General features: G+C 43.8%; 1 protein-coding gene across 1 annotated transcript in view; it reads right to left on the bottom strand.

The window, feature by feature from the left end:
* Positions 1 to 3250: 3250 nt before the first annotated feature.
* The window catches only part of RUNX2 (RUNX family transcription factor 2), a 222432-nt gene continuing 201257 nt past the window's right edge, over positions 3251 to 24425 (bottom strand). The window contains exon 8 of the mRNA XM_075048976.1: positions 3251 to 3933. Within this exon, the coding sequence (XP_074905077.1) occupies positions 3251 to 3933 (683 nt within the window). The remainder of the gene's footprint in view (positions 3934 to 24425) is intronic.

The raw sequence follows: 24425 nt of genomic DNA, 5'->3' as shown, positions 1-24425 counted from the left end.
AGATGAATAATTCAGAGAAGAAAGTCTCTTGAACTGTTTGCCATGGGTTATGAGGCTCTGCCACATCGGAGTAGCCTGGACATGCCACATCTCCGCAGGTGCTGGGACACTGCAGGGACACGGTGCAGGGACGGTGCCAGCTGCACCGGGGTTTCTGTCCTTCTTCAGCTGCTCTGCTGCTGCCTTCAGATGCTTTAGGAGACTTTTGTTTGTGAGCTGCACTCCAGCTTTCGACCAGCTGAGTACCATGTGTGCGGCAGCGGCTCAGCAATGCGAGTAACGCTGCTAAGCAATCGGAAAGTGGCAGCGGGGCTGGCAGCACCAAGCCAAATTTGGCTGGTTGTGGATGGAAGCCAAAAAGCGCAAACAAAACCTGAGACAGAGGCAGCCTTCTTGCCATCGAAGTGATGCAGTCAGAGCAGCCACTTGTTTCTTGCAGTGCTTAAGTGATTCAATTAAGTTGAACGAATAAAATAATTCCTAAGGGGCACGAGTCTATTGAATGCACTGAGTAGAGAATAATGCGTATTATTGAATGAGATGCCCACGGGCAGGACCCCTCTTTGTGTAGCAGTGGAGCCTTTTTGTGCCACGGTGGGGCTGCCCAGACATACCTGAGCTGGGTTTTAACCAGCTGCAGACAAACCCTGCACGAGAATTTGCAGAAGCGGACCCTGCGGCTGCAGCATTAGCAGAGCGTTGGGCAGGCGCAGGCTGGCTCAGGTCAGTCGGGGCTGACGTGCACGTTTCGGCCGGACCCCAGCCACAAACAGCCTCTGTCTGTCTTGTGGGCTCTGCAGCCAGTTGCTGTGCCCACGTGAGAGCCAGCGGTTACCAAGTAAATCTGAAAGTTGCTAGTTCTGGCTATGGGCTCTGGTCCTGCTTTGTTGTCAGGATGCTGCGGGACCAGACAGCTTGGAGTCTAGACTGCAAGGGTGTTTAGCATCTAATATCTTTAGCTGTGGGACCACAGAAATCGCATTGCATTAGGAAGAGGCTCAGGAATAGCATTTTTCCTTCCCTGCCAGCTGGATCACATTCATGGTATCTCTGAGAAAGAAGAGTATTGCCTTCACAGCTGAATATCTAATGCTATAGGCAACTTTTTCAGGCTTTTTCTGGATTTGCATACCGTGTAAACTGTTCCCAAATCCCTTAGACAACTAAACGAAGCCAGCTCTAACCTTGGTTGTTAAAGCATCAGCAGCTGCACAGCAGGATTTTCTGAAGTTATCTATATAGAGGAATATGGCTGTGTGACTTGCGAATACTATCAGTGTTAGGCCATGAAAAGTTCCTATTTGAAAACAACAGGATAAATCAAGTAACACTATCAAGATTGGGAGAATATGCTATTTATTTACTACCATGTTAAACTGAAAGAGGGAAAGTTGGGTAAAAATGAAAAATATTCCTTTTATTTTTTTTAACCATAGAGCTTTCCCCTTCCTTTTCTGTCCTATATTTCATAATGAAGGAGGAAAAGTGATAAACTTTTCTATACTCTTGCTCTTTTAGTCTATGGAAACTACAATAGTCAAATCAAAAGCCAAAATGTTTTTAAGACACTCCTTTTATCTCCTCTTGTTGAAACACATAAAACTAAAAGGTAGTGTAGGCCATCTGTGAAATGCCTTTCTTTCCACCTTTTTTGCTAAACACATCAGAGGAAAAAAAATCTGATCAACCCTTAAAAAAACCACAATCGAACAGGACAGTTGCTTTGTCTTTCAGACACAGACTCAAAAAAATGGGTAGGTTTATGTATAAATATATATACAGTAACCAAAACCTCAAATTCAAATACACCTAAGCTTTGGGGAAGCTTGTATATTCATTCAATCTTTGTGGCTTAGGCTCATCTGTAACAGAAATATTTGCAAATAGACAGAATACTTCCTCTTTAATCTTATCTAGCAATCTGTCTGTTTGTCTGGGTTTTTCCTAGAGATGGCCTCAGATCTTGATATCTGAGGGCTGCACGGCTAAATTAAGGCGAGATCATACCCAACTTCACAGAGGCCTTTATTTTCTCTCGTTTGCCACGAGCATTTGTTTCATTTTAATTCATTGGGATGAAAGGCAGAGCAGGCACACAGCCTGGCTCAGCCTCCACTGGCCCTGTGCTTGGCCCATCTTTGGGAAAATATCTTATTTAGAAAGATGGTTGTTTGCTCTATGGGCAGACTGTGGCCGAGATGCACAAAATGCCTCTGCGAGAGCTGCGAGTCCTCTTTCCCAGGACTTTTCCAGAGCACCGAGCACATCCCGACCTTTGGCTCCCAGCTCTGGTGCCTCTGTTGGGGCAGGCAGCGTCCGAGGGTACCTCACCAGCCGCTCTTCAGGTCACGCATCTTGGAGGGGCGAGCCCTGGATTCGTGCCCAAGAGCTCTTTCCCCATCCACAAAGAGGATTGTTTGAGGTTTCACGCCTTCAATGCCACCTTTAGGCAAGCCGCTGCAGCTTGGCAATAGGAAAAAGATGGTGAAATGTTGGGATCTATCCACGTGTGCCTGGCTAATTGCTGTAAATTAGCTTGGCCCATTTATGCCCTTGAAGACCCTCAGGCACCACTGGCAAGTAAAACAGATACGCGGTGCCTTTGGTTCACACTCTCTCAGAGGACAAGAGGTGGATGAGGCTGTTTGGTAGCTGTTCAGACCAAGTACTGCTGAGACAACTACCACGCATTGTATTTTGAACAATTTTTTACGGCCCTTACCTGCATCAGTAATTACAATTACCCCTGAAATTTAGCGCACTGGGAAGAGCTCCAACTTCAACAGAGCCATGCCATGCGGTGTGGATGGAGAAGAATAGGAGAATTTTTCAGGGTTTTGTTATGTTCTTTCCTGTCTGTGTCCCCCAGGTTGCTCAGAGGGGTTTTGTCACCTCCTCAAGCATTTTGTCATGGTTAACTTCTCACCGCTTCAGATTCTCTGCATTCTCTGTGCGAGACCTCACCGATTCCTACCAGTGCTCGTGTGGTTAATGGGTGAGAGGAGGGGAGCGAGCACATCCAAAAGGAATGCAAGAAATATAAACAATTTTATTAACAAGACCACAAAACTATTTTTTAATATAGGCAGCCATTTACAAGGAGCAAATAAACAAACAAACAGAAAAACCCACTGGGGAGACGCGGTCGGTGTCGGCGAGCGCAGTGAACTGGCGCAGACGATATGGGCAGGTTTGGGTCGGGTCCCTTTCCTCCACCCGACCTCCACCGTGGGCTGTGCAGAGCCCGGCGCTACGGCGGTGGGGTGCCACGCGTGTCCTGCTGCGGTGCCAGCGACGACGCCAGCTGCGTCAGGGCTCGGGCGATGATGGAGAGGTGGCTGTTCATCGTCCGCAGCTCTGCCAGGATGTCGCTCACGTTCGCCGACGCCTGCTCGGAGCTCGGGGGCATGGCGTGGGCGGCTGGCGGCGAGGGAGCAGCCCCCGGAGCCCTGTCTCCCATAGGTGCTGCCTGGGGATTTCCATCGTGGGAGGGGTGGGGGGGTGTGCTGCTGCTGCGCTTCATGCCTTCCAGGGAGCCCGTTCCTAGGGGCGGTTGGTCTTCCTCCTTCCCTCGAATGGTGGCGAGCGTTGCAGAAGCAAGGAAGGGCAGCCAGTTGATGAGGTGGGTGGCACTGCCGGGTGGGACCACCGGCAGATAAAGTCCAGGGTGCAGGGATGGAGTGGAGGCGGGTGGCGCGGGAAGAGAAGGGAGTCCAGGGTGAACAGCGGCAGCAGAAGTTGATGTCGATGGTGGGACAGGAGGTGGTTTGGGATGTAAGGCTGCAACGCAGGCAGGTAACGGTGGTGAAAATGACGCAGTACCGGTGTCAGAGGAAGAGGAGGGTGATGCTGGAGCTGTGAAAGGTCCAGGTTCTTCAGAGGTTGGTGGTGAAGTGGCAGCAGGTGGAGCGTCAGGCGTGCAAGGGTCTGAGTCTGCAAAGGAAGACACATCATGAGCCTTGATTCACACACGTACTTACATACAGGGGCTGTTGCTTGCTGTCACTTCAGTGGGACTGGGCCTTTTTGATTCAAGGGAGAACAGTGATACTCTGTAAGGCCAATTAGAAAAGAACGAAAGCCTACTGTAGGTAAACATGCAACTCTAACATTACAAATCTAAAGTATCCTTCCACTCTCATTCTTCATAAAGCTTGTGGACAGGCCTTAACATTTTTCTGGTTGACATCTCATAGGTATGCATTAGCTGGTGAATTACCTACTGTGTTTTCCTGGCCAGTCATGGAACGACGGTAATGTCCTAACTGACTCAGATCTCCCATGGAGATGTGAGGGCTGGACAGCTGCTGCCAGAGCCAAAGTTAATTACTGCTTCATAGAGGGTCCCAGTTTTCAGCATTCTGCTTTGAATGGACAGGTCATCACCAGAAACAGTAGGAGCTAGTTCGTGGCTTAAACTCTTCAATAGCTTTATTTTTTATGTGGAAGCATGACAGAGTTCACACAATTAAAATTAGACATAGATCGCTGCCTGTAGATATTTAGCAGCTTCAGCTATAAAAATCAACAAAGAGACCGAGAAAGAAGTTTTTGACACTGTGCATCCCAGCTTGACACCTATGCTACCTTGCAAGCAGTTCAGTGGACCTCATCCAATGTCCACTGAAGTAATTAGAAACATGCTTGCTTGGACTGAGTTCAACATATACAATGTAGGATGACAGAGCAGCCTCTGGGGAACATGCAAAGGTTTGGAGAGCCACTCTATGGTCCAAGGTGCTCTACCCGCTGTGCTCGGTTGGTAAATACTGTATGGTAAGGATGATCCTATTTTTACAATAATTCTGAAAGCCAGAAATGTAATAGGAAATGTTAGCCTTTCAACAGCCTCGAGTATCTGCATAAGTGGAATTACTATACCACGCCACTGATCTTTATTTTAGCATTGGGAACACATTATACAGAAGGTGGTGAGATGCTACAGGAATGGTCAGTGTAAGACAGATGGATTTTAAAACTACTTGTGCTGCAATTAAGTGCAAATTTTAAGGCACTGCTGTGGATACAAAGACACAAATTAATAGATTTATCTAGGTTAAGACAACCTAGAGAAAGCCAAGTACTGAGGTGTTAACACCATACTATTATTATTTCTGGCATCTAAAAAATCTGATGTGAGAAATCCATTTTCATTACTGGCTGGTTTGGTGTTCCAGATAGCAAACTGAAACTGTGAGTCAAAAGCAAATGAGGGCTTTTCTCTGTCATTTCTAACACCAAACCAATTGGACATGCAGCCAACAAAAGTCCGTCTTTGTCCCACATTGGACCACCATGTTTTCCTTAACCAAACACACATTTTGGTTGGAGGGGATTATGACACAAAAATTCAGCATGCTCTTATGTCCCTGAGATTTTTACGGAAAGTTACTGCAGGTTCCTTGAAACAGTTTCCTTCCTTTGTATATTGGCTTTCTTCCCAACACAAAGTCCTTGCCTACACAGGCGCTCGATCCCTTTTCACTAGAGGTGGGCTGAGGATGTTGGACATTGGGTTTCCAAACTGTTATTGACTGGGCTTTGGTTTTTCGAAACAAAAAAACAAAAAATAAAGCACAGTTCAAATACAGGTTCCATTTCCATCCAAACCACCAAAGTTTGCAAAGGGTGAGATGAAAGGTTCAGGTTTGGCTCAACTGTAGTGTTAACCAGAACAGTGTTTATGGTCCATATATAGCACGGCTAATCCCTGTTCACACACTGGCCAAACAAACCAAATTAAGTGTAACGTTTTTCCATACATTGGAGAGCAGAGGAAGCTCAACAAACCTTGAGGTAATCTGGTTTAGACAAATAACTGTCACAAATGATTCTTAAATGGTTAAAGAGTAATTGGGGTTAAAATACAAGGAGCGGTAACTAACACAAACAAAAATAGAGACAAAAATCTGGTCGCCAAAGGCTCTCCTTTTTAGTTGCAATCTTTCCAAACAGCGTGGCTTCCCTATCAGAAGCCACAGCTTTGTCATCCCCCTAATCCCCCCGTAAGATTTATTTATGCCATGCAGCCTTTTAAACGCATCTTGCTCAGCTTGCTCAGGCTCCCATACCTCCATCTAAGAAATTCCACATGGGCGTCTGGGCACCCGCACAGGGATCCTGGCATATCCAGGACATGTGGAAGCTGTTGCACAGCTCAGATCAACGGCTGGCTATGTGCAGAGCTGACACTGTGCAGCGACTGCTTGTCTGGATGGGGTCTGACCCCGCTGCTCAATATCCAAAGACCCAAACTGATGATGAAAACTGTAGCATCACAGCATCGCTGAGGTGGGAAGGGACCTCTGGAGACAGTCTAGTCACAGCCCCTGCTCAAAGCAGTGTCAGCTAGGGTCAATAATTTTTTTCTCCATGGCCAAAATTGCTCAGGCATGTTTGAGAAAGCCCAAGAATAGGGAAGTCCTAAGCACAATGAAGCATGGAGCAAGCTACTACAGTTGCTTATCATATATAACAGGATGATTCTATTTATTTCCTTCCTCTAATTCCGTTTGGTTTATCTGACTGTTACAACTCATCACAAGTCTAGTGCTTGCTTTTTTCACTTTTTTGTACAGCCCCAGCAGAAAGAGAGTCTTCTTAACTGGAGCATCCAGGTGCACACAAATTCCTGGGGCTGTTAGATCTGCACGTAAACAGAGCTGTAGCTAAGTGGGGTTGAATGGATGCCTGCAGAGAAGAGAGATGTTGAAGACGAGGTGCTCAGACAAGTACAGTGACCTTCCCTAAACATATCAACCCACTTGTGCGTGGTCATTCAGCATTGTCCAGTACGCCCAGTCTACAGAAGATGGGTCGGTACTGTAGCATATTACCACAAGCAAAGAATGACTGTTGAAGGCAGGCTTGTAGCTTAGAAGAAAAGTTATTTCACCAGTTAGGGAAGTTAATCCAGGACTCAGAAAATCTGGATTGGGATCCACTTCATCTAAACAACTGAACTGTAAGTGCCTAGTGAAGAAATTCCATGAGAGCACCTGCATTTTCTGTGTTGTATAGAGAGGGAAAGCCCCCAAAGCGAAGGCTTAGACAGGGAAGGCTGTATCTCTCTGAATAGCCTCAGAGTCACTTACTTATTTCTACTGAGTGCGTAGGGAGCTTGGCCTCATCCTTCAGGAGGATTTGTTTACAGAGATGGGATTCAGGTCACCTTTAGCTTTAACAGCCTACAGTATAGATGTCTACATCTTATCTAATTCCCTAGCCTTTCTTCATAGTCAGTGGATTAAATAGGTCTAGCATCACCTCTTTATTGCTAGAATGAGAAATGTTTGTCCTCATCTCTTTGCTGGCAATAATGTAGGGTAACTAACTTGGCTGTGGATGCCATGCACTGAAAATGCCTACATTTCAGAAAAGAACTCCTATACCAGGTGCATAAAAATAAGATGGATGCCCAGTTTATAAACAGTGGATGCCTGACATTCACTACCCTCCTGATCTACTACGGATCACCCAAAGAGAAAACAGTGGCACATCTTTGTGTTACCTATTTGCAAATAATTATTGGGAAAACTTCTGCACTGCCACCTCTGAGAGGACATTGGGATGTTAAAAACTCACAGGACTGTAAATAGGCCAGGTGATATAGTAATGAGAGAGAGCAGAGGAGCACCTCCAGGAGAGGATTCCCTGGTACTTGTCCTGCCCATGATGATGGATGTTACTAAAAGATTAATGGGCTGCCCTGGGAGAATGAGGGAACTAAAGTTACTTTAAATGCATTCATCTGTATGAGAAGAGCATGCATTTAACTTTTCAGGCAGTCTTGGCTATCTTAGCTGCTTTTGTTTGACTACTGATTTTATCTGCCTTGCAGCCAAATTGCTGCAAACTCTGATTTCTTAGTCTTTTGTCAGCTAACAAGGGAAAGGTCTGTGAAGAAGAAACCTTGAGGGAAAAGCAGGGGCATGACTTTCCACTGGCTATCACACTGCATGGGATTCAGCTCATCTAACATTAGCCGTTTAGCTGTCATCTACTGCAAGGCAGTCTTCCCGGCTCCAGCAGAGAAAGAAGCACCTCTGGGGACAAGACATCCCAAGCTATCAGGTCCCTAAGAAGGGTGGGAGGATCATGCTCTGGAATGTTCTCCCCTTCCAGCACTTCTTGTAGGACTAAGTCAACTATCTTAGATGGGCTGACTAACTTCTAAATGGCTGGAGTGAGCTGCATTCCTCGCTTTATGTATAAATAATGCAAGTAATTTCCTGTCAAATTGCAATAGTAGACGGGTAGTGCTGCCTCTGTGTTCCCGTGGAAGGCATAAAACCATGGAGATAAGGTTTAAGGTGCAAGAGAGTAGAGACTTAGTCCCCTAGAGTGCTTCAAGAAATGAGCTGGTGGTTCAGCGGGTGATAATCTTTCCAGCGACTCAGCACTGAACAACCAACCTATTTGGATGATGAAGATGCCAAGATGTCGAAATGAGTGATGCAGTCCCCTCGATGACACAGTAAGCTGCGGGAGGTCTTTGTGCACTGTCCTTTCTGCTCAGGTTTACGAAGTTGGTCTAAAGCTAGCAGGGTCTGCGTGTGTGCCTCTCAGACTGAGCGCATGCACGCACTCCCACTTCATTTTGCAGCTGCTTCCAAAGAAAGTCTAAATATACGCCTGCCTCCTCTTTCTAGTAAGAAGTGAAACTAAAGTCCTAACAGCTTGTGGTAAATGAAAGTCCAATAGCAACATTTGCGTAAGCGAGGGCGGTACTGCTTTTGCACGGGCAAAGTCCATCTTTGGAATCTGAACCTGAAGCCATCCCTCCTGTGCTGCTCAGGTTTGGTTCAGATACAGAGTGGCATTGCTTCCCACTGCTGGTCTGCAGTCAAGCTTAGAAGGACTTCCAGCTGTAAATCAAGTTTAGAAGGGATTAAATTACAGCATTGTGTAAAGACACTACTGAACATTGCATTAGAATAGGTCTGAAAAAAACATCAGCCTGAGCACTCCAGGATCGGTGTTTGCACATGTGTGATTTCAGAAACTGAATTTGGTTCTAGATATTTTGCCTAGCATCTTTTTTTTTTTTTTTGTATGAATGCAAACTAGCTCTGAATATTCACTTGCTTTTGGGTGAGCAGCTTAGAAATGCATAGAAAATTCATAAAAGCATTGGGCAAGATTATTGTTAATTATTTTTTAGATAAAGCAAATTACAATTATATCCTACGAATCCAGTCCTCTTTGCATACATGGAAATATCCCCAAATATCATATATATCAAGATACTGCAATCTTTAATGATAAAAGTGTTTTCATGTAGTTAAATATGCTCACTGAAGCTCAGGAGTCTTGTACAAAATATTAACTTGAAAAAAGATATTAATAGCTCATAGTGTTCAAAATCAGCCCTATTCCTCTAGTTCTTAAACTACATTTCACCCGTCACTCCTATAATTAAAAAAAAAAAAAAAAAAAAAAAAAGGGATTTTGGAAATAATTGTAGGTTACCAGAAACATGCTGTAATGGGGCACGTGGCAAAGTCTGTCCCAGAGTCCAAGATGTTTCACCAAAAATACCCCAACTCTGTCTCTGTGCTGTCAGATTAAAAACCTACTGGTTGAGTCACTTCAGCAAGGCTCCTTTCTCTTGCCTCTTGCTTTTTAAGCAGCCTAATAACAATTCATGAGCTACTTTACAGATTTTAATTCGCTTATGAGTTTTTATGACTTCATAATCTCATGCATCTCTTTGGAATTTTTTTTTCTTTTTTTTTTTTAATTGTGGTCTGTTTTGGGGTCTGTTTCTTTTCTTTCAGGTACAATACATCAGGCCTAGCTGGACTGGGCTTTATGTGACTAATCACATTATGACTCCTGTGGAGTTGTGCTCTTTCAAAATTTCTTGAGTAATAGTCTGTTATGAGTACATACTTATTCCCATGTCATGCGAACAAATTTGTTCTCACAGTTTGTCATGGGCCATCTGCTTTTTCATCTTTGTCCCTGGCTTAATTTCAGTGAGATTTTATTCACTTCCTGACAAAATGTGCTTTTTTACACTCATTTGGGACCAGATTTTCCAAGAACCTGAGGTCCTTCTTTGACACCTACGGGACAAAGCCAGACTTTTTGAAGTGCTCTGCAGCTCCTGTTATTTTCTAAAAAAGAAGAGTCCCTGAGGATGCCCTGACATCTCAGCGTGGAGAGGGAATGGGAAAAGAGGAGGTAGGCACGTTGGAGAGGTAATATTGTTGGGCAGCAGGCAATTCCTCATGACAATATTCATTGCCTAACACATTTTTCCCGCTGTGCTCAAAGCACTGCACAGACGAGTCTCACACTGGCTGCACTTTATGGGGGCCCGACTGAAACACATGAAAAATGAAATGCCTTGACACAAGTCCACAATGGAGCCGGGAGCAAAGGCCACTTTCATCTTCCCCATCTACTGACATTGCCAACGCAGCCCTCTGATGGCTCCTTTACCCTACCACTCTACTAATGCATCTTCTTAAACTGGGGAAACCTTCCCCCCGCCCCGCTCCTTTGCAGAACAGAAATAAGGCACAGCAGGAAAATCTGTTGTGTTTAAGGAGACTGCCAGTCCAGTCCTCCCCATAGCCATGCAAAGATGTCTTCTCTCCATCCACAGGTACTCCCCTTCCCAAAAACTTACTGAGGATGCAGAAGTGGCTGGAGAGAGTGTTTAAGTCCTCTGAAACTAAAATGACAGCTACTTCCAGGTAGCCAGAAAGAAAGAGTAAGGACAAGAAAGCATTATAATTGATCAGACCACTTTGTCCATTTTGTCTTGTGTTTTGCCTCTGTCAAAGGTCAGTAAATGCTGCCTCAAAGTTAGCTATCAAAAAGTCTTCAGTAACAGTTACGCCATCGTCTGCTGTAGGAAATTCTCTCAACATTCTATTAATGAATCAGGTGCTTGGCCCAGGACAGATGTTTCCGCTGTCTACGATCACCTTTCACACAATGCAGGCCAACAAATTTGATTCAAGATCAGGCTCAAAATGGACTGCAACTGTATGGACAACAACTGAAAGTAGAGCTGGTGCTTAATTACCTCTTTGAATGTAGCCATTAGGTACACCAAAAGGTTTTTCCTGTCTTGAAGCAGAAAGCCTTTCCAACATGTTTAATTCTTCTAAGAGTCTTGTTTTCTTTCGTTAATAGGTACCATTGTGTTTCTAAATGTCCTTATTATGTTCTTATTAGCCTTATAAAGATCACATCCATTTTAAAGTTATTTTTATTTTTCCTTTTTCTTTTTCTTTCTCTTTTTCTTTTTCCTTTTCTTTTTTTCTTTTTCTTCTTTTTTGGTAAGATTTTGGTGTCGATTAACTCCTATAGCAATGAGTTTCTCAGGTTAGTTTTGTGTTGTGTGAGGAAGTTTTTCCATTTACACAGCAGATTTTTGATACTAATCAGCCAGACAGCATTTTCTCTGAAACCACCTGTGTATCTACTCTTTGTACCTTTCAATAGCACTTCCTGCCACACATGGCCCTAGAATAAGCCTGTGATCACATGAAATTCAGCAGGTACTAAAAGTCACAAAAGACTAGACAGAGGATGTATATCGTTTGCCTTTAGCCCAAAGTCTGAGGCAACTAGGAAGATTATAGAAACAAATCCTGAAGTTGCAGACATTTGGGGTTTTTTTCTTTGCTGATTTGAGATTAGTTTAATTTCTTTACATATGTGCTCTGGAGATTTCAAACCAGATTCAGATGTTAATTAACCAAATGTAGTTATATTAACCTGCTCTTTTTTTCCAGGAAAAATACGAGACACACCATGCAATCTTATGGTTTTAATAGCCGGTGAGTCAAGTCTGGAAATTTGTTACACATGAGTCAATGAGATTTCAGGTTCCTACAGAGTGTCCAGCAAGGACACTGTTCAGCCAGCAGCAGACAGGCCTCTGTTGCCTTCACTGCACGGCTCTTGGGCTGATTAATGAAACAAACTATATCCAGGCTGGGTTACCCTGAACCTCTGCCATGTTATGCTTTAGACAGGATCGTCCTTCTCAAAGGCTTGTCACAGCAGTGTTCCCCAAAGAAACACGGTGACTATATCTTTTCTCGGGTATTTACCATCTGACTGTCCCAGCACAAGGCTTTGGCTAAGCCTCATAGTCTAGATAAGGATTTTATATCATAGCAGACCTATGGTCCAGCAATCCTTATCTCATACCATTTCTCAGGCTCTGGAAACTCAGTACTTAAATGCAAGAGATGATGAAAAAGAGTGCAGGAAGTGTCTTGTCCCATCTCGAGCAGAACCAAGGCTGTTGGTCCTCCTTGGCAAGCAATGTTTGGGTGAAAGAGGGAGAGGCTGAGTAGGAAGTCATGATTAGACATAGCACAAGAGACTGTCTCTGCAAGATTACCTTGGCTGTTGCACTGCCTAAGAGTCTGCAGGCCAAAACCTGCTCATCAAGCTAAAGGTGGACACTTTGGCTATACAATAAAGAGGCCCTATGTGATCTGCAGATGAAAAGGGAATGATCTTGCCTTAAGTATGCAAGAAAAGTAGAAACTAATAGAATTCATTAAATTTTCATATATTTCCCAGTATGTTTCATCCCCAGAGGGACGATGCCATTTTTAGGAAAATAATCTTGTAACGAAAATCCCCTCAAACTGCACAGCCCGAGGTGCTTTTTCTCATCTTCATACACTGAGGAACTGTATAGGCTATATCTTTCCTACAGAGCTAATCTGGGTGGGAGACAACCATATCTGAACACCTGAGTTATGCCAGTCTGGACATGAATTATTTCCCCGAATGACCCTGCTGCATCTTTGCTGTTTGTGAACTTTCCTGAGTGTGTCAGGAAAATCAGAGGGGAGGAGGCATATCTCATAATTTTTTGTATTTAGATACCCGGGGATTCTTTCCCAATCTCTTGTGTCAGATGTGGGAGAACTTGCTTACTCCAAGTAAAGGCTTGCGGGAAAGTCCTGAAAGATTCAACTCACTCGTGATAAAATCTGGGTCCTCACTGCAAAACAGGTGAGTGCCAGCCCATGGCCAGACAGGACCCAGGCTTCTTATCCCCTCCTCAGAGCTCCTGGCCCGAACTGAAACCACCTCCCAAGCCTGAATGAAGTTTTTAACACGTGCAGAGTTGGTGCCCTGGAGATGTACCTTTTGTCCTAACTTTCATTTCAACTGCTAGATATGGCCAGGCAATTGTAGCAGGCATCATGGAAATGCTGTCTTCACAAAGACATTTTGTCTTCAATAACATTTTCATTTTACACCCAAGTCTAGCCGGAGGTGAATTCTTTTGTTTAATGAAGAGCCACAGCTCCTTTGGAACAAAATGTTCTCCTGTAAGCTGGGTGAGCCGCGGGTTTTATTGAAGAACAGTCCTGCAGACCAAGACAATGCTGTACTTCACTACCCTTTTTGAATTACCACTCTGTCATTTCCCAGAGGAACATGATCGGCCGACCACTAAACTCTGCTTTAAGATCTTATGCCCGATCTAAATGAGACAGAATGAAGCCCTGGAGAGATTTCAACCCTTGCTTTGTTGAAACAACATTGCTTTGTTTGGAATGTATTTGCCTTTGTACTGGGGAATGAAAATGTAACTCAGTGCCCAGTTTTGAAATACATAAATACAGCGCTTTTGGTAATGTAGCATATATAAAGAGATCCATAGCATATGCTCTTTCTTATACAGCTCTTTTTCTTGGAGATCTTCAGCCAGTTTTGAAACCTTCAAGCTTTGAGTCTTGTGATAGCTCAGTGAAGGAGGAACATATCATTTCTGAGTTACAGGCTGGCACGGTGACCCAGTTAGGAAATCTGTAGCAGACTTGAAATGAAACCCAGACCTGTGCTTGCAACAGTGAACTCAGCCTTCCCTTACATCCAGTTCAATTACACAACCCCGTAGCCACCCAAATGTTCATGACACCCACTCACAGGTCCAGTCAGTGGTCACCACTGCTTGGCTCCCAGGTCTCCCCCGTGCTTTACTTTAATACCCTTAGATTATGAACTGAACAGATCTAGGGATATGATCCAGGTCTTTTCATCCTACGGTTGAATCCTGAGCTGGCACCAGTTGGACAACTGAGACAGTTGGACTTTTTCCTACCCCTTCTCACTAATTCACTGTTGCACCAGTGCACCTTGGGGCAGAGATTGCATGAACCCAGGCCCTTGTTTTACCATTGACTGTGTATCACACAACGCCTTTGTCAGCTGTGTACCAGCAGCCAGAGAATTTGGGGTGTGATGCACGTGACAAGGATGGAAGAACCCCACTAGGAGCTCCCCAGTCCCTCATCCCTCCACCTACCCACCGCGCATCCTCCCGAATAACTAACTGGAGAAGATGTTCGCCCACTTGGAGAGCAAACAAACACGTCAGCCCCACACAAACAGAGGTTCTTGTCTCTCCGTCTGAGTCCGTGCCCTTTGATTACCGTGGGTACCAACTCCCGTTTGATATTTTGGGCTGTGTGGGGTGGGCTTGGATGCTCGCTGGGTGGAGGGACACACCTCGGCAGGGCAGGAAGGAAGAGTGATTCAGCCACTCCTTGCTCTCAGTCAATATTTACCCGGTGGCTCTGGGTTTGGGGGAGCGATGGTTTCTCTCCGAGGTCACACTCCCACCCTCCTGAGCCAGGTAGCTGGAGCCACCAGCCCAAGAGTGTGCTAGCAGCCTTCTCCTGGGAGCATGCCTTCTTTTTTTTTTTAGGCTGCATTTTAGATGCAAACTGGCGCGCTGCAGCTGCATCTCTTTTTCTTGTTTTTTTTCTAATTGTAGTCTGGAGTTTTCCTTAATGGGACAGAGAAGTCTTTGAGACTGGAAATGTGCTCTTCTCTTTGTTTCTGGTAAGACATAACACTGGCCTCATGGGACTGCACTCCAACAGGGATATTTTAGTTCTGCCTGGCTCAACTTCTTGCTGGCCCGCGGTCTGATTGCTGTTTGTCACTGGGACTGCAAGAGCTGGGGAACAGAGACTGCCCTCACTGCGGCTGCTCTAGTAGACTGGAGCCCTGAATTTGGCTGGGCTTCCCAAGCATTTCCACGAGACAAATAGTAACACTAATTTCAGCTGGACACTCTAGTCCTTGCTTACATTCTTAAAGGGCCGTGTTGTGCTGCGTTCGCCTCGTTCTCCACGTTAAATGTATTGCTAGATTTCACCCTGGGGGCTGTTGAGTCCTGCTGGTGGATGATTATATTCCTCTGTTTGAGAGATTAAAGATGAAAGAGCACATTGAGATCCCCTTTGATAGATGGAGGTACCCTTCTGGCCCAGTCCCCGATGTGATTTTGTGAAGGTGTTTAGTATGGCCCTTCCTACAGAGCTTGGTCTCATATGTACTGGTGTAAAACAGGAATAATTCCATTGGCATCAGTGTCATTACACCAGCATAATCATGGGAGAAGGAGAAGAAATAGGCCCGCAGGGATTTTTTTTTGTTTTTTGGGGGGGGAACCATGCTGACTGTAAAACCACAGTAAAATTATTTTTAAATGAGGAAAATTTCTTTAAGACAGATCAGCCTCTTAAAAAGAGAGACAAATGGAATGAAATGCTGCAGTTCAGAAAGTCCTGCGGTATTTGGGAAATGGGGCAGTTTGCTGCAAAGGGAGAAGTAAATAGCCAAAGCCAGGAGAGTTGCAAGAAGAGAAAGACACAGAAAATGAAGTTGCTTATGAATTACATTATCAAAACTTCTCATAGCACAAGAGATGAGATTGTAGAGGCAAGTTTATTCTCAGCACATGTGTGGAAAAATGTAAACCTCAGTAAGAACCACTGAGTAAACCTGAGAAAAGAAAATGACTGTGCCTGGAAATGTTTAGGGGATGGTGTTTGTCAATTAATGAAATGAGAGGTCACCGTTTGCAGCTCAGTACACAGCAAAGACGTACACAGAGTAAGTCCAAAGAAGGAGATTTTTTTTCTTTTTCCCCAGTAAGAGGAATGCAGGGGAATTCTTCTCTGTGCTTCATCTGCAATTGATTTTTTTTCTTTCATAAAACCTGGTGATTATTGAGAAGAGAAAGTTTGTTCTGTGTGGCTGGGCAGGGGGTTACAATTACTCACGCTACCAGGTTCCCGTTTGCCTTCAGGTTTGTTGATTTTGATGACAAGCCTTTACCACTCGGTTTCTTAGTTGTGTCAGCAGCTTTCCCAACAACGTAGTGATGCATTTTGTGTTACGCTGTGCAAACAGCAGAGCAGCTCAAGCCAAAAAGCACACATCGAGATCGTACTCCCGACTTTAAGCAACCTCATGGCTTGACTAAGTTTGGATCCAGCCTCATGGTTTGGACTCATCTTTAATAGAAATACACAGATATCTCCAGTAACATATTTTAATGGGAAGAGGAAGTTTTCTAAGGACACAATACATGAACCTTGTCGGGGAAGGTTCCTCTCTATGCCAAGAAGCTTCTCTCTTTTCCGGGGGAGCTGCTTGCTTTACGTACGGGACTGCCTTAAAAAGGGGAGGGAGGGGGATTCTGGCAGCACTGGGAATCTTCAGCATGCCAAAAGAAAGAAAGACCAAAGGGTCAGTTGCCTTGTAAAAGGAGGGCTTCTTGATTAACTTTATGGAAAGAAACTGAGCTGTAAAAAGACAGCATTTTGTCTTTAACAAGGGCTGTGAGTTGGGAATGCCGCCAGCTGGGTAGTCTGTGCTAGCGTGGGACTATTAGGAGACCAAGGTCAGAAGGAGCCCGGACGCCACCAGGAATTCGAGGAGAGACAGGCTGGCTGAGCAAAGATGTGGAAGAGCCAAGGTGCAGCTGCTGAAGTCCATAAATGACTCAACAAGCAAATTCATGCAGGATCCTGGCTTAGAAGGGAAAGAATTAAGTCTTCCAAGGGAAAAAAAAAAACCAAACCCAAACAACCCACCCCCCCCCCACCCCCCCGTGTCCATCTATACATTTGTTCCATAGACATCAATTATATTGTCACAGAAAGAGGGAGCCCATTTCAAGACACCATTGCCTCTCAGTCTCTCTGGGCATTGGGAAAGTGGATATGCCTTTGGAAATTACTACAAGAACCCCAAATCATTCCTGCATAGCTTGCACTACAGCTAATGCTTTCAATGTAATAGCAGCAGAGGTTTGGAACAAAATACACAGTCCAACACATTGTGTACAATGTCAGACGGTGGTACTGCACTTGGCCAGTCTCTGTGACATTATAATTAGAGATGGGGCTTGAATGAAACATCCAAATGTGGAGCAGTGCTATGAGTCAGCCGAGGCACGCACACCAACATTGTCATTATCCTGAATTTTGTCATTTATAATGAAATGCAACCACTGCAATCTACAGGACATTCAAAACTTGGGTTGAGAGACAATCCCGAATTTGGTATTTATCCCTGCTCTCCAAGGCCCAAAGTCAGTAAAGTGTTAAAACACATAGCTGGGAGACTATGGGATTTGTGGAGCTGCACTTGTGAAAAAGCTGCCTGAAGCTGCACTTTCCAGAAGATAGATAGTCCTCAATTTTTAGGACCCCTCCAAATGAGCACACATCCCCAGTTCAAGCACCCCTAACTTGACCTTAAGGAAAAATAACTTAAGCTCCTTGTCCCTCTCTCACTAGCACAGCTCTGACGAGAGAAGAAAAGTGAATCTGTCACAGAAAAAAAAGGGCAAACAAAAAATCTCAAAGAGGAAACTGATTAAAGTGATTTAAAAATATGTAACCACGCCACAGCAGATGCCAGTGAAACCTAGCATTTTGGGGTAAGATCTGCCAATTCTGCTGAGCACACTGTGTAGTACAGTTCCTTTTCTCAGCCTGCCCGAGTATTCCCTGCACAGCAACTCGAGCTAAAGGTGAGATGTGAACTGTCATCTGAAATGTCCTGGTTCATATGAACTTCTGTGCCGATGCACCGTATGTCAGCACGGAAAGTATTTTTGTAACAGAAATGCCTGGGGAGGACTACAAAGCAAATGCACCTGATCTTAGAGGACTGCAGTAGCGTGGAAGCTCTTGCTGCCCAAGGGAGCATCAGTAGGCAATGCAGTTTTGAACACCCAACCCACGGCCAGGCCTGCTTTGGGAAACCAAAAGTCCAGTGCAATGCCAAGTGCGTATACAGAGCCCAGCAAGCCCATCACAAAAGCTCGTACTCTCTCTGCAGGGCATTTCTTTTCACCGCTAACCTTCCCCATGCGTTGTGAGGACAGCCACTCTTGGAAAACAAGAAAGCCTCACTACCTGTTTACCAAGGCGCTGTTCCGTTAAAGGCCAGGTTACCCTGAACAGGTGAGAAAGCACTTGAATTTTGTTCATTCGCAGTTTTGTCTCTTTCTTACATGTGTCCTGTAGAGATATTATGTGAAGTGAAACAATGAAACAACCATAGCCTGAGAAAATACACTATACAGCCAGTCACTTTTTTTTTTTAATTCCTTCCTTTATCAATAGAGGCAAATAAAATCCTTCAAACTTCCCAGTTGCTTACTCCAAGTATTACAGATCTTTGGGGATGATCCTTCTCAGTGCAACTGGGTGCATCAGCGCTTGGACCCTGCACATCTTTATCCTGGATTTCGCTTCCTCCCAGGAACCCTCAACTACAAATGTTTTGTGGGCAAGTTTGCAAGCACAATTTTCCTAACTTTTGCCAATACAGCATCGGCACAAAAGATAAGGAGTTCATGCATTCCCTCTTCCAGTACTGAATTAGATTCATTTAGCAAACTTGCAATTCAACCTAAATGTCTCGTAAAATCTACGGAAAGATAGATTTTTATCTACTGTGCAGTAGAGTGGATCAGCCCCTAAAGTAACAAATTTTAAGAAAACCCTATGAGATATGTGGATCAAAGGTGGACCTGTACTCTTATCTTAGCTCTAGTAACCGAAACAGTGTCTAAGCAGCGGTGCTTCAAGGTTGTAGGGACTAGTTTCTCCACTTCCTAATGCTCTTGATATTCCTTACAACTATACCATGATCTGCCGATAGATAAATAGCCCCAGGGCCATACCCCACCATCAATTACACTTATAAGTTTAAAAAATGTGCTAGCAAATCAGACAGGTCAAATTCAGTCAAGAGTCAATGGGACAAAGAGTAGAATTTGGCTTAGAGATGTAAGCGAAACATTTCCCTGACACATACAACACATTACGTTTCCCAGGATTCATTCTTCCTGCAGAAGGAATGTGTGTTTTCATGGGTTTGAAGATGAATTCAGTTACATTTTTCTCATGATGTGGAAATGCAGGAAGCTCATCTCTCTTTGATGTTTCGGTTCTATCTTCTATAGATAAAAAAATCCCCCTATGATCTGCTGCTGCTAGTCTTCCATTATAACTGAATCTCCTGCTCACCTGGAGTATACTTAACCATGATATATGATTCTAATTTTATTTCACAGAAGAAATAGGATGTAGTACCCATTTATTCTGGAAGAAATAGTGAGGCTGATAGGTGGAAAATCCTGAGCTGTTGTACACTTCAGTGGCTAAAAGGCAGGCAAAAAGAGTCAGGAACTCTGATTTTAATTCCTGGCTGTCTCACTGATTTGGTTGCATGGACTTGGATATCTCCATTGGAGCCAGAGTCCTCAAGCCACTAAGAGATTTGTCTGAATGAGAATTGCTATTTGCTTCATAATTTTGCTGTCTCCCAAATTCTCCCTCCCAAATACAGTAAGGATAATTCTTCCCTCCCACTGGCATGGCAATTCTTAACTCCATGTTTGCAAAACTCATTACAAGTTTTGGATGAAAGGTGTTAGAGAAGTGCAAAACAGATTTGACACCATTTTTTTAATAGAGGGCTTTCGAGGTTTTCTGTGATTGTCCACATTTTTGGAGATTAGTCAGCTTTTCAAAAGGATTATGCAAAGTGAAAGCCTGCAACAGCAGGAGGTCAGGATCAGTGACCCAGAAGGTCCTTCCAGTCCTGTGTTCCTGGAGGCTTTTCCAAGTCATACCAAAGACGTTAAAGACTACTTGTGTGGTCTGAATTTAACACCTTCAACACACACTCCGCATTGAAATTTTTCGTTGCATCCATTTAATGGGGTGGAGGCAGGGGAGGGATAGGACCTCTGCATAAAGGTGAGAGAAAGCACTTGCCACAACAACGATGGAGAGCACCCTACAAGCTAGCTGACAGCTCGGGAAACTGAAGTGGTCACACATGTCAAGAAACACCTCAACAGACACAAACAGCTTCATCTCCCTGGCTTTGAGATCCCACCTCTAGAAGCAGCACTTGTGTTACCACTGCCCGCTCAGTCCTGGACCTCCTTTCTGAAACCCAACAGCCAGTAGCAGTTGTGACAGTGGTTTTGTGGTGTAGACACCTGTCCATATGAAACTAATCTGGGACCACCAACCTCATTTTCTTGTGGCAATTTACCAGTTTACCATATGGTAATAATTTTTGACAGCCACCATCTTGGGCTGGATTAAAATTAGTGATCCAGTGATGGAAGATGCTTTGGTCATGCTCTTAGCCAAGCCCATACTTTACCTAGCTGGAAAGCAGGTAGTTGTGTTGCTTCCCACTGTTGGGGCAAGTCTGTGTTAGAGATGAATTCAGATAGTCTCACATCCCCCCACCTCCAAGCCTATCCCATCTGAGAAAACCAACAGTTTCTGATGTTCAAATGTGCTTTGCCAGCCAAAATGTCAACCGCATGCCACCTCCGAGAAGGCCACAATTCAGTGGTTGCACATCAGACCAATTGGTCCATATTTATAAAGTGCTTTGATATCCCAGATGAAAGGACAGTATATAAATGCCCCATTCATTTGGGTTACTTACAGTAGCAGCAAACAGAAAAATCATTACCCACAGGGTTAGAAAGGTGTATTCCTGTTTATTAATTGAAGACCACATAAAGAATGCTTGGTTAAAGTGTTCCTTTTGGAGTGGACATTTCAGTGCTGGTCCAGTGAATGAAAATAATCCTGAAAATGTGCATGGGCAAATGGCATAAACATCAAGTTTGCACAACTCAAAACAAAATTCTCCTTAAAAATGCAGCAAAAAACTTTTTATATGGGACGATCCTTGTTCCCTACACACCAATGGGAAGTGAGGCAATCAGTCCTTTGCCAAGTCAGGACTACAGTGAAATTATTATCCTAGAAAAAAATTATTTAAGTTAGAAAAAGAATAATTGTTACATGGTGAGCATCAGCTACTCTGCAACTTAGTATACGTTGCACTAAACCACCTGTGGGTTCACTGCACATCTAAGTTTCCTCTCTTTTACGCACATAACTGAGTCTTTGGATTTCTAAACCTGTATTCCTCGCTTCTTTCTCTGTGTATCTTTGAGATACATGACCCTATCAGTTCATTTGGAAAGCTATGTTAAATATAACCTTTTCTGCCTGTCATCTCAGTATTCAAGTGCTGAGTAGATATCCATACACAATCCCTGGGAGCATGCAGTGTCTTTCATATATCATAACTGTAAAAATAAATAAATTACAAAGCAGAAAGGAGATAAGGCACAGGTTTAAGCTGCCTTTTGAAGATTTATTAAAACAAACCGATATTTCTTATAATGTGCATGTAACCAGAATACATAACTGACAATGATAATCATTAACAGGTACTAATGTTATTTCAGAACAGAGGACGGAATGAGACAGACTAAACCTCCATGCATGCAGCAGAGGAAATCCAAACTGCGATAATTAAATGCAAATAAAGCCTGGGGGCAAAAATTCCTGGTCTCTCTAAGATAAGAGAAATGTATTTCTACCATCTATACTTCATTTATTTCTCTTGAAGACTCTAATTTGTTTTTAAGCTAATAGATCAAACATTCTTGTCACAGTTCGTACAACTGTCTCAAATATGTGAGAAGTACCCGCCAGGCGAGGACCACCAGCAATTTTTATGATTTCTTTACACTACAAATATTTGGCAGAACTGAAATCACCCAATAAAATAAACCTGCGGATTCATCTGCAGTTTTAGACTCTCTCCAAGTATTTTTTGGACTCCTTCCCAAAATAACTGATGCTCATGATATTCCAATATCAAATGAAAATATGTCCTAATTTTCATGTCTCACTACCACCATCTGTTATTAAAGAGAAAGTTGTCTTTTTCCTAGCGGGCCAGGTGGCTTGGAGACACCTATGTGGCCATGAGCGAAGCTCTGGTCCGGTAGTGTTTCTGGTCCTTCATGCCATTGGGTTGGTGGGACTCGGACATAATGCAAAGGCAGAATCATGGAGCAGTGGTGGTGGAATATAATTTCTTCCAGTACCAGCATCATCTGCCAGCTGGTGCCCAAAGAGCCAGCAGCACTGCAACATGGGTGTCCCCATCTCTTCAGGGGAGAGGAAGCTTGAATTTAATGATGTGCAAGAATGGCTTTAGGGAAAGGTTCAGGATCCTCTTTGGAGATGCCTTTGGCAAAGGGAATAGATAAAAAGATACCATGTTTGAAAAGTCTGTCCAGCTCTAGTGACATTGCAGAGGTCTTCAATGAAAGCTACTCAGCAGTACACAAATGTTGCAGTCACTTTTACAAGGTCCGGATCAGCTAGCTGATACCTCAGAAAGTCAATAGCTGAGCTTTACAGACTTTCAGCTCTTCTTATTACAACCATGCATTAAGAATAAGAGTTAAGTCTTTCTCCTCCAAACCAAAGATGAATTAATTTATAAACCACCCCAACCTTCTGCCTCTACCATTGCATTTGACAACCAAACCACATCACCGTTTATTCACCCCAACAAAGGCATCCCAGAGAGCCGTTCCGAAACAGCTGACACTGCTCTTCCCCTTCCCTGCAGATATTTTTCTCTCCAGAGGTCTTGAGCTGTACAATTTTAGCAAGTGCTACTTGCAATATGTCTTGTAAATTCTACAAACCACTATAAAATCTGGTGCACAGTGTCAATTTTACATGTTTTCCAGCAGAAAGGAGCATGGCTTTTGTTTCCACCAGCCTCCCAGCTGTACAGTGCCTCATAGGTATTAATTTTTAGGGTTATCACCCACTCTGATTTTGGTAAAGCACCCTAATTTTATGAGGCTTGTCTCACACCTTGTTAGACTAGCTGGCAGGCTGGCTAATATTGACTAGATGCAGAAGAAAAACCTCTTTATTAGAGTAATGCTGAATTAAAACATTGCTGTTTCCCATGGATTGCAATGGTAACCTTTTTGATATAGCAGCGTAGCTCCACAGCATTCACATCAAATCAAGAGAACGGGCAAGTAGAGCCACTCAGAAATTTCCCATTTTGCTTTTTTCTTTTTTAATACCAAATTTGTTTTGTACAAAGACAGTGTTGCCCCTAGGAAAAGCTTGATTTTCCTGAAATGTTTCCATTTTCCCTCAGGAGAGCTGATGGAAAGTATTTAACTTGGGGTCAATGTGATCTGAAAATTGTTCAGGTCAGGTCTAAGAAAATTAAAACTATTGTAGGTCAAGCCAGCCTGACATGAATCTGCTTTAGCTGGAGTTACACATGCATGGTGAGATCTGCATATCTGTTGCAAAGCAACGGAGATTCACTCCAACAAGGAAGTCCAGCCAGCAAGAAAACAACCAGAAGAAAACAACTTCCACAAGGTGAAAGCAGAACAACTGTAAATACAGCTGAGTGTTGAAACAGCCCAAACAAACACAATATTTAAAAATATTTCCCACGTTCACAGTAAAAGATTTTTCTACAAGTATCTCATTCTATTATAAGTTTCCAACAGTTCGTTTTGGGACTCAAATTAAGGATGAAAATGAATGTTTAAAGGCAGGACACAAATCCAGATCCTTGTTCTAGTGACACGTCTGCTCGCAGACATAAAACTATTTTGTTCACTGGCAGGGAATACTGGATCATGGAGGGATTTCCTGTGTTTCATAATCCCATACATATTAGACAATATCGTACACTATCATTCCCATTCCACAGATAGGAAACTGGGACTGCACGAGCACTGCTACATAGGCAATATAGAAAACAGTGCAAGGACACTGGAGTGTCTCTAGCTATTAAAAATAAAAGTCTATCAAGAAAAACTCCCTTTGAGGCAAGCTGCCTTCCAGGACAAGACCACAAAGGCACCACATGAAACTATGAAGTGGAAGATTGAAAAAATAAAGGAAAGACGTGATCCTTCACAAAACGTGCAGTGAATCTGTGGGGCTTGTGCTGCAAGATGTTGTACAAGAGAAACGTTTGCATGAGGTCAAAAAGCGATCAGATACTGGCAGCTTGGGTAGACAGGAGATGAAGAAGAAGGGGGACCTTTTTTGAAGCCAGGGTGATCTTCATGATCCTCTTTGGCTGAACAAAGGTCCCTTCAGAGAGGGGAAGGCTGTCTGTGATCCCCGTCTCTGGAGATCTGCCCAGTCTCACTGTATCTGCGGTGTTCTTGAGCCAGGCCACTGGCAGCCCATTGAGTCGTTCTTGTTCTCCTTCTGCGACAC

This window comes from Buteo buteo, chromosome 17, assembly GCF_964188355.1.
Source record: "Buteo buteo chromosome 17, bButBut1.hap1.1, whole genome shotgun sequence".
NCBI lineage: Eukaryota > Metazoa > Chordata > Aves > Accipitriformes > Accipitridae > Buteo > Buteo buteo.
This window is presented reverse-complemented; position numbering and strand designations above follow the sequence as displayed.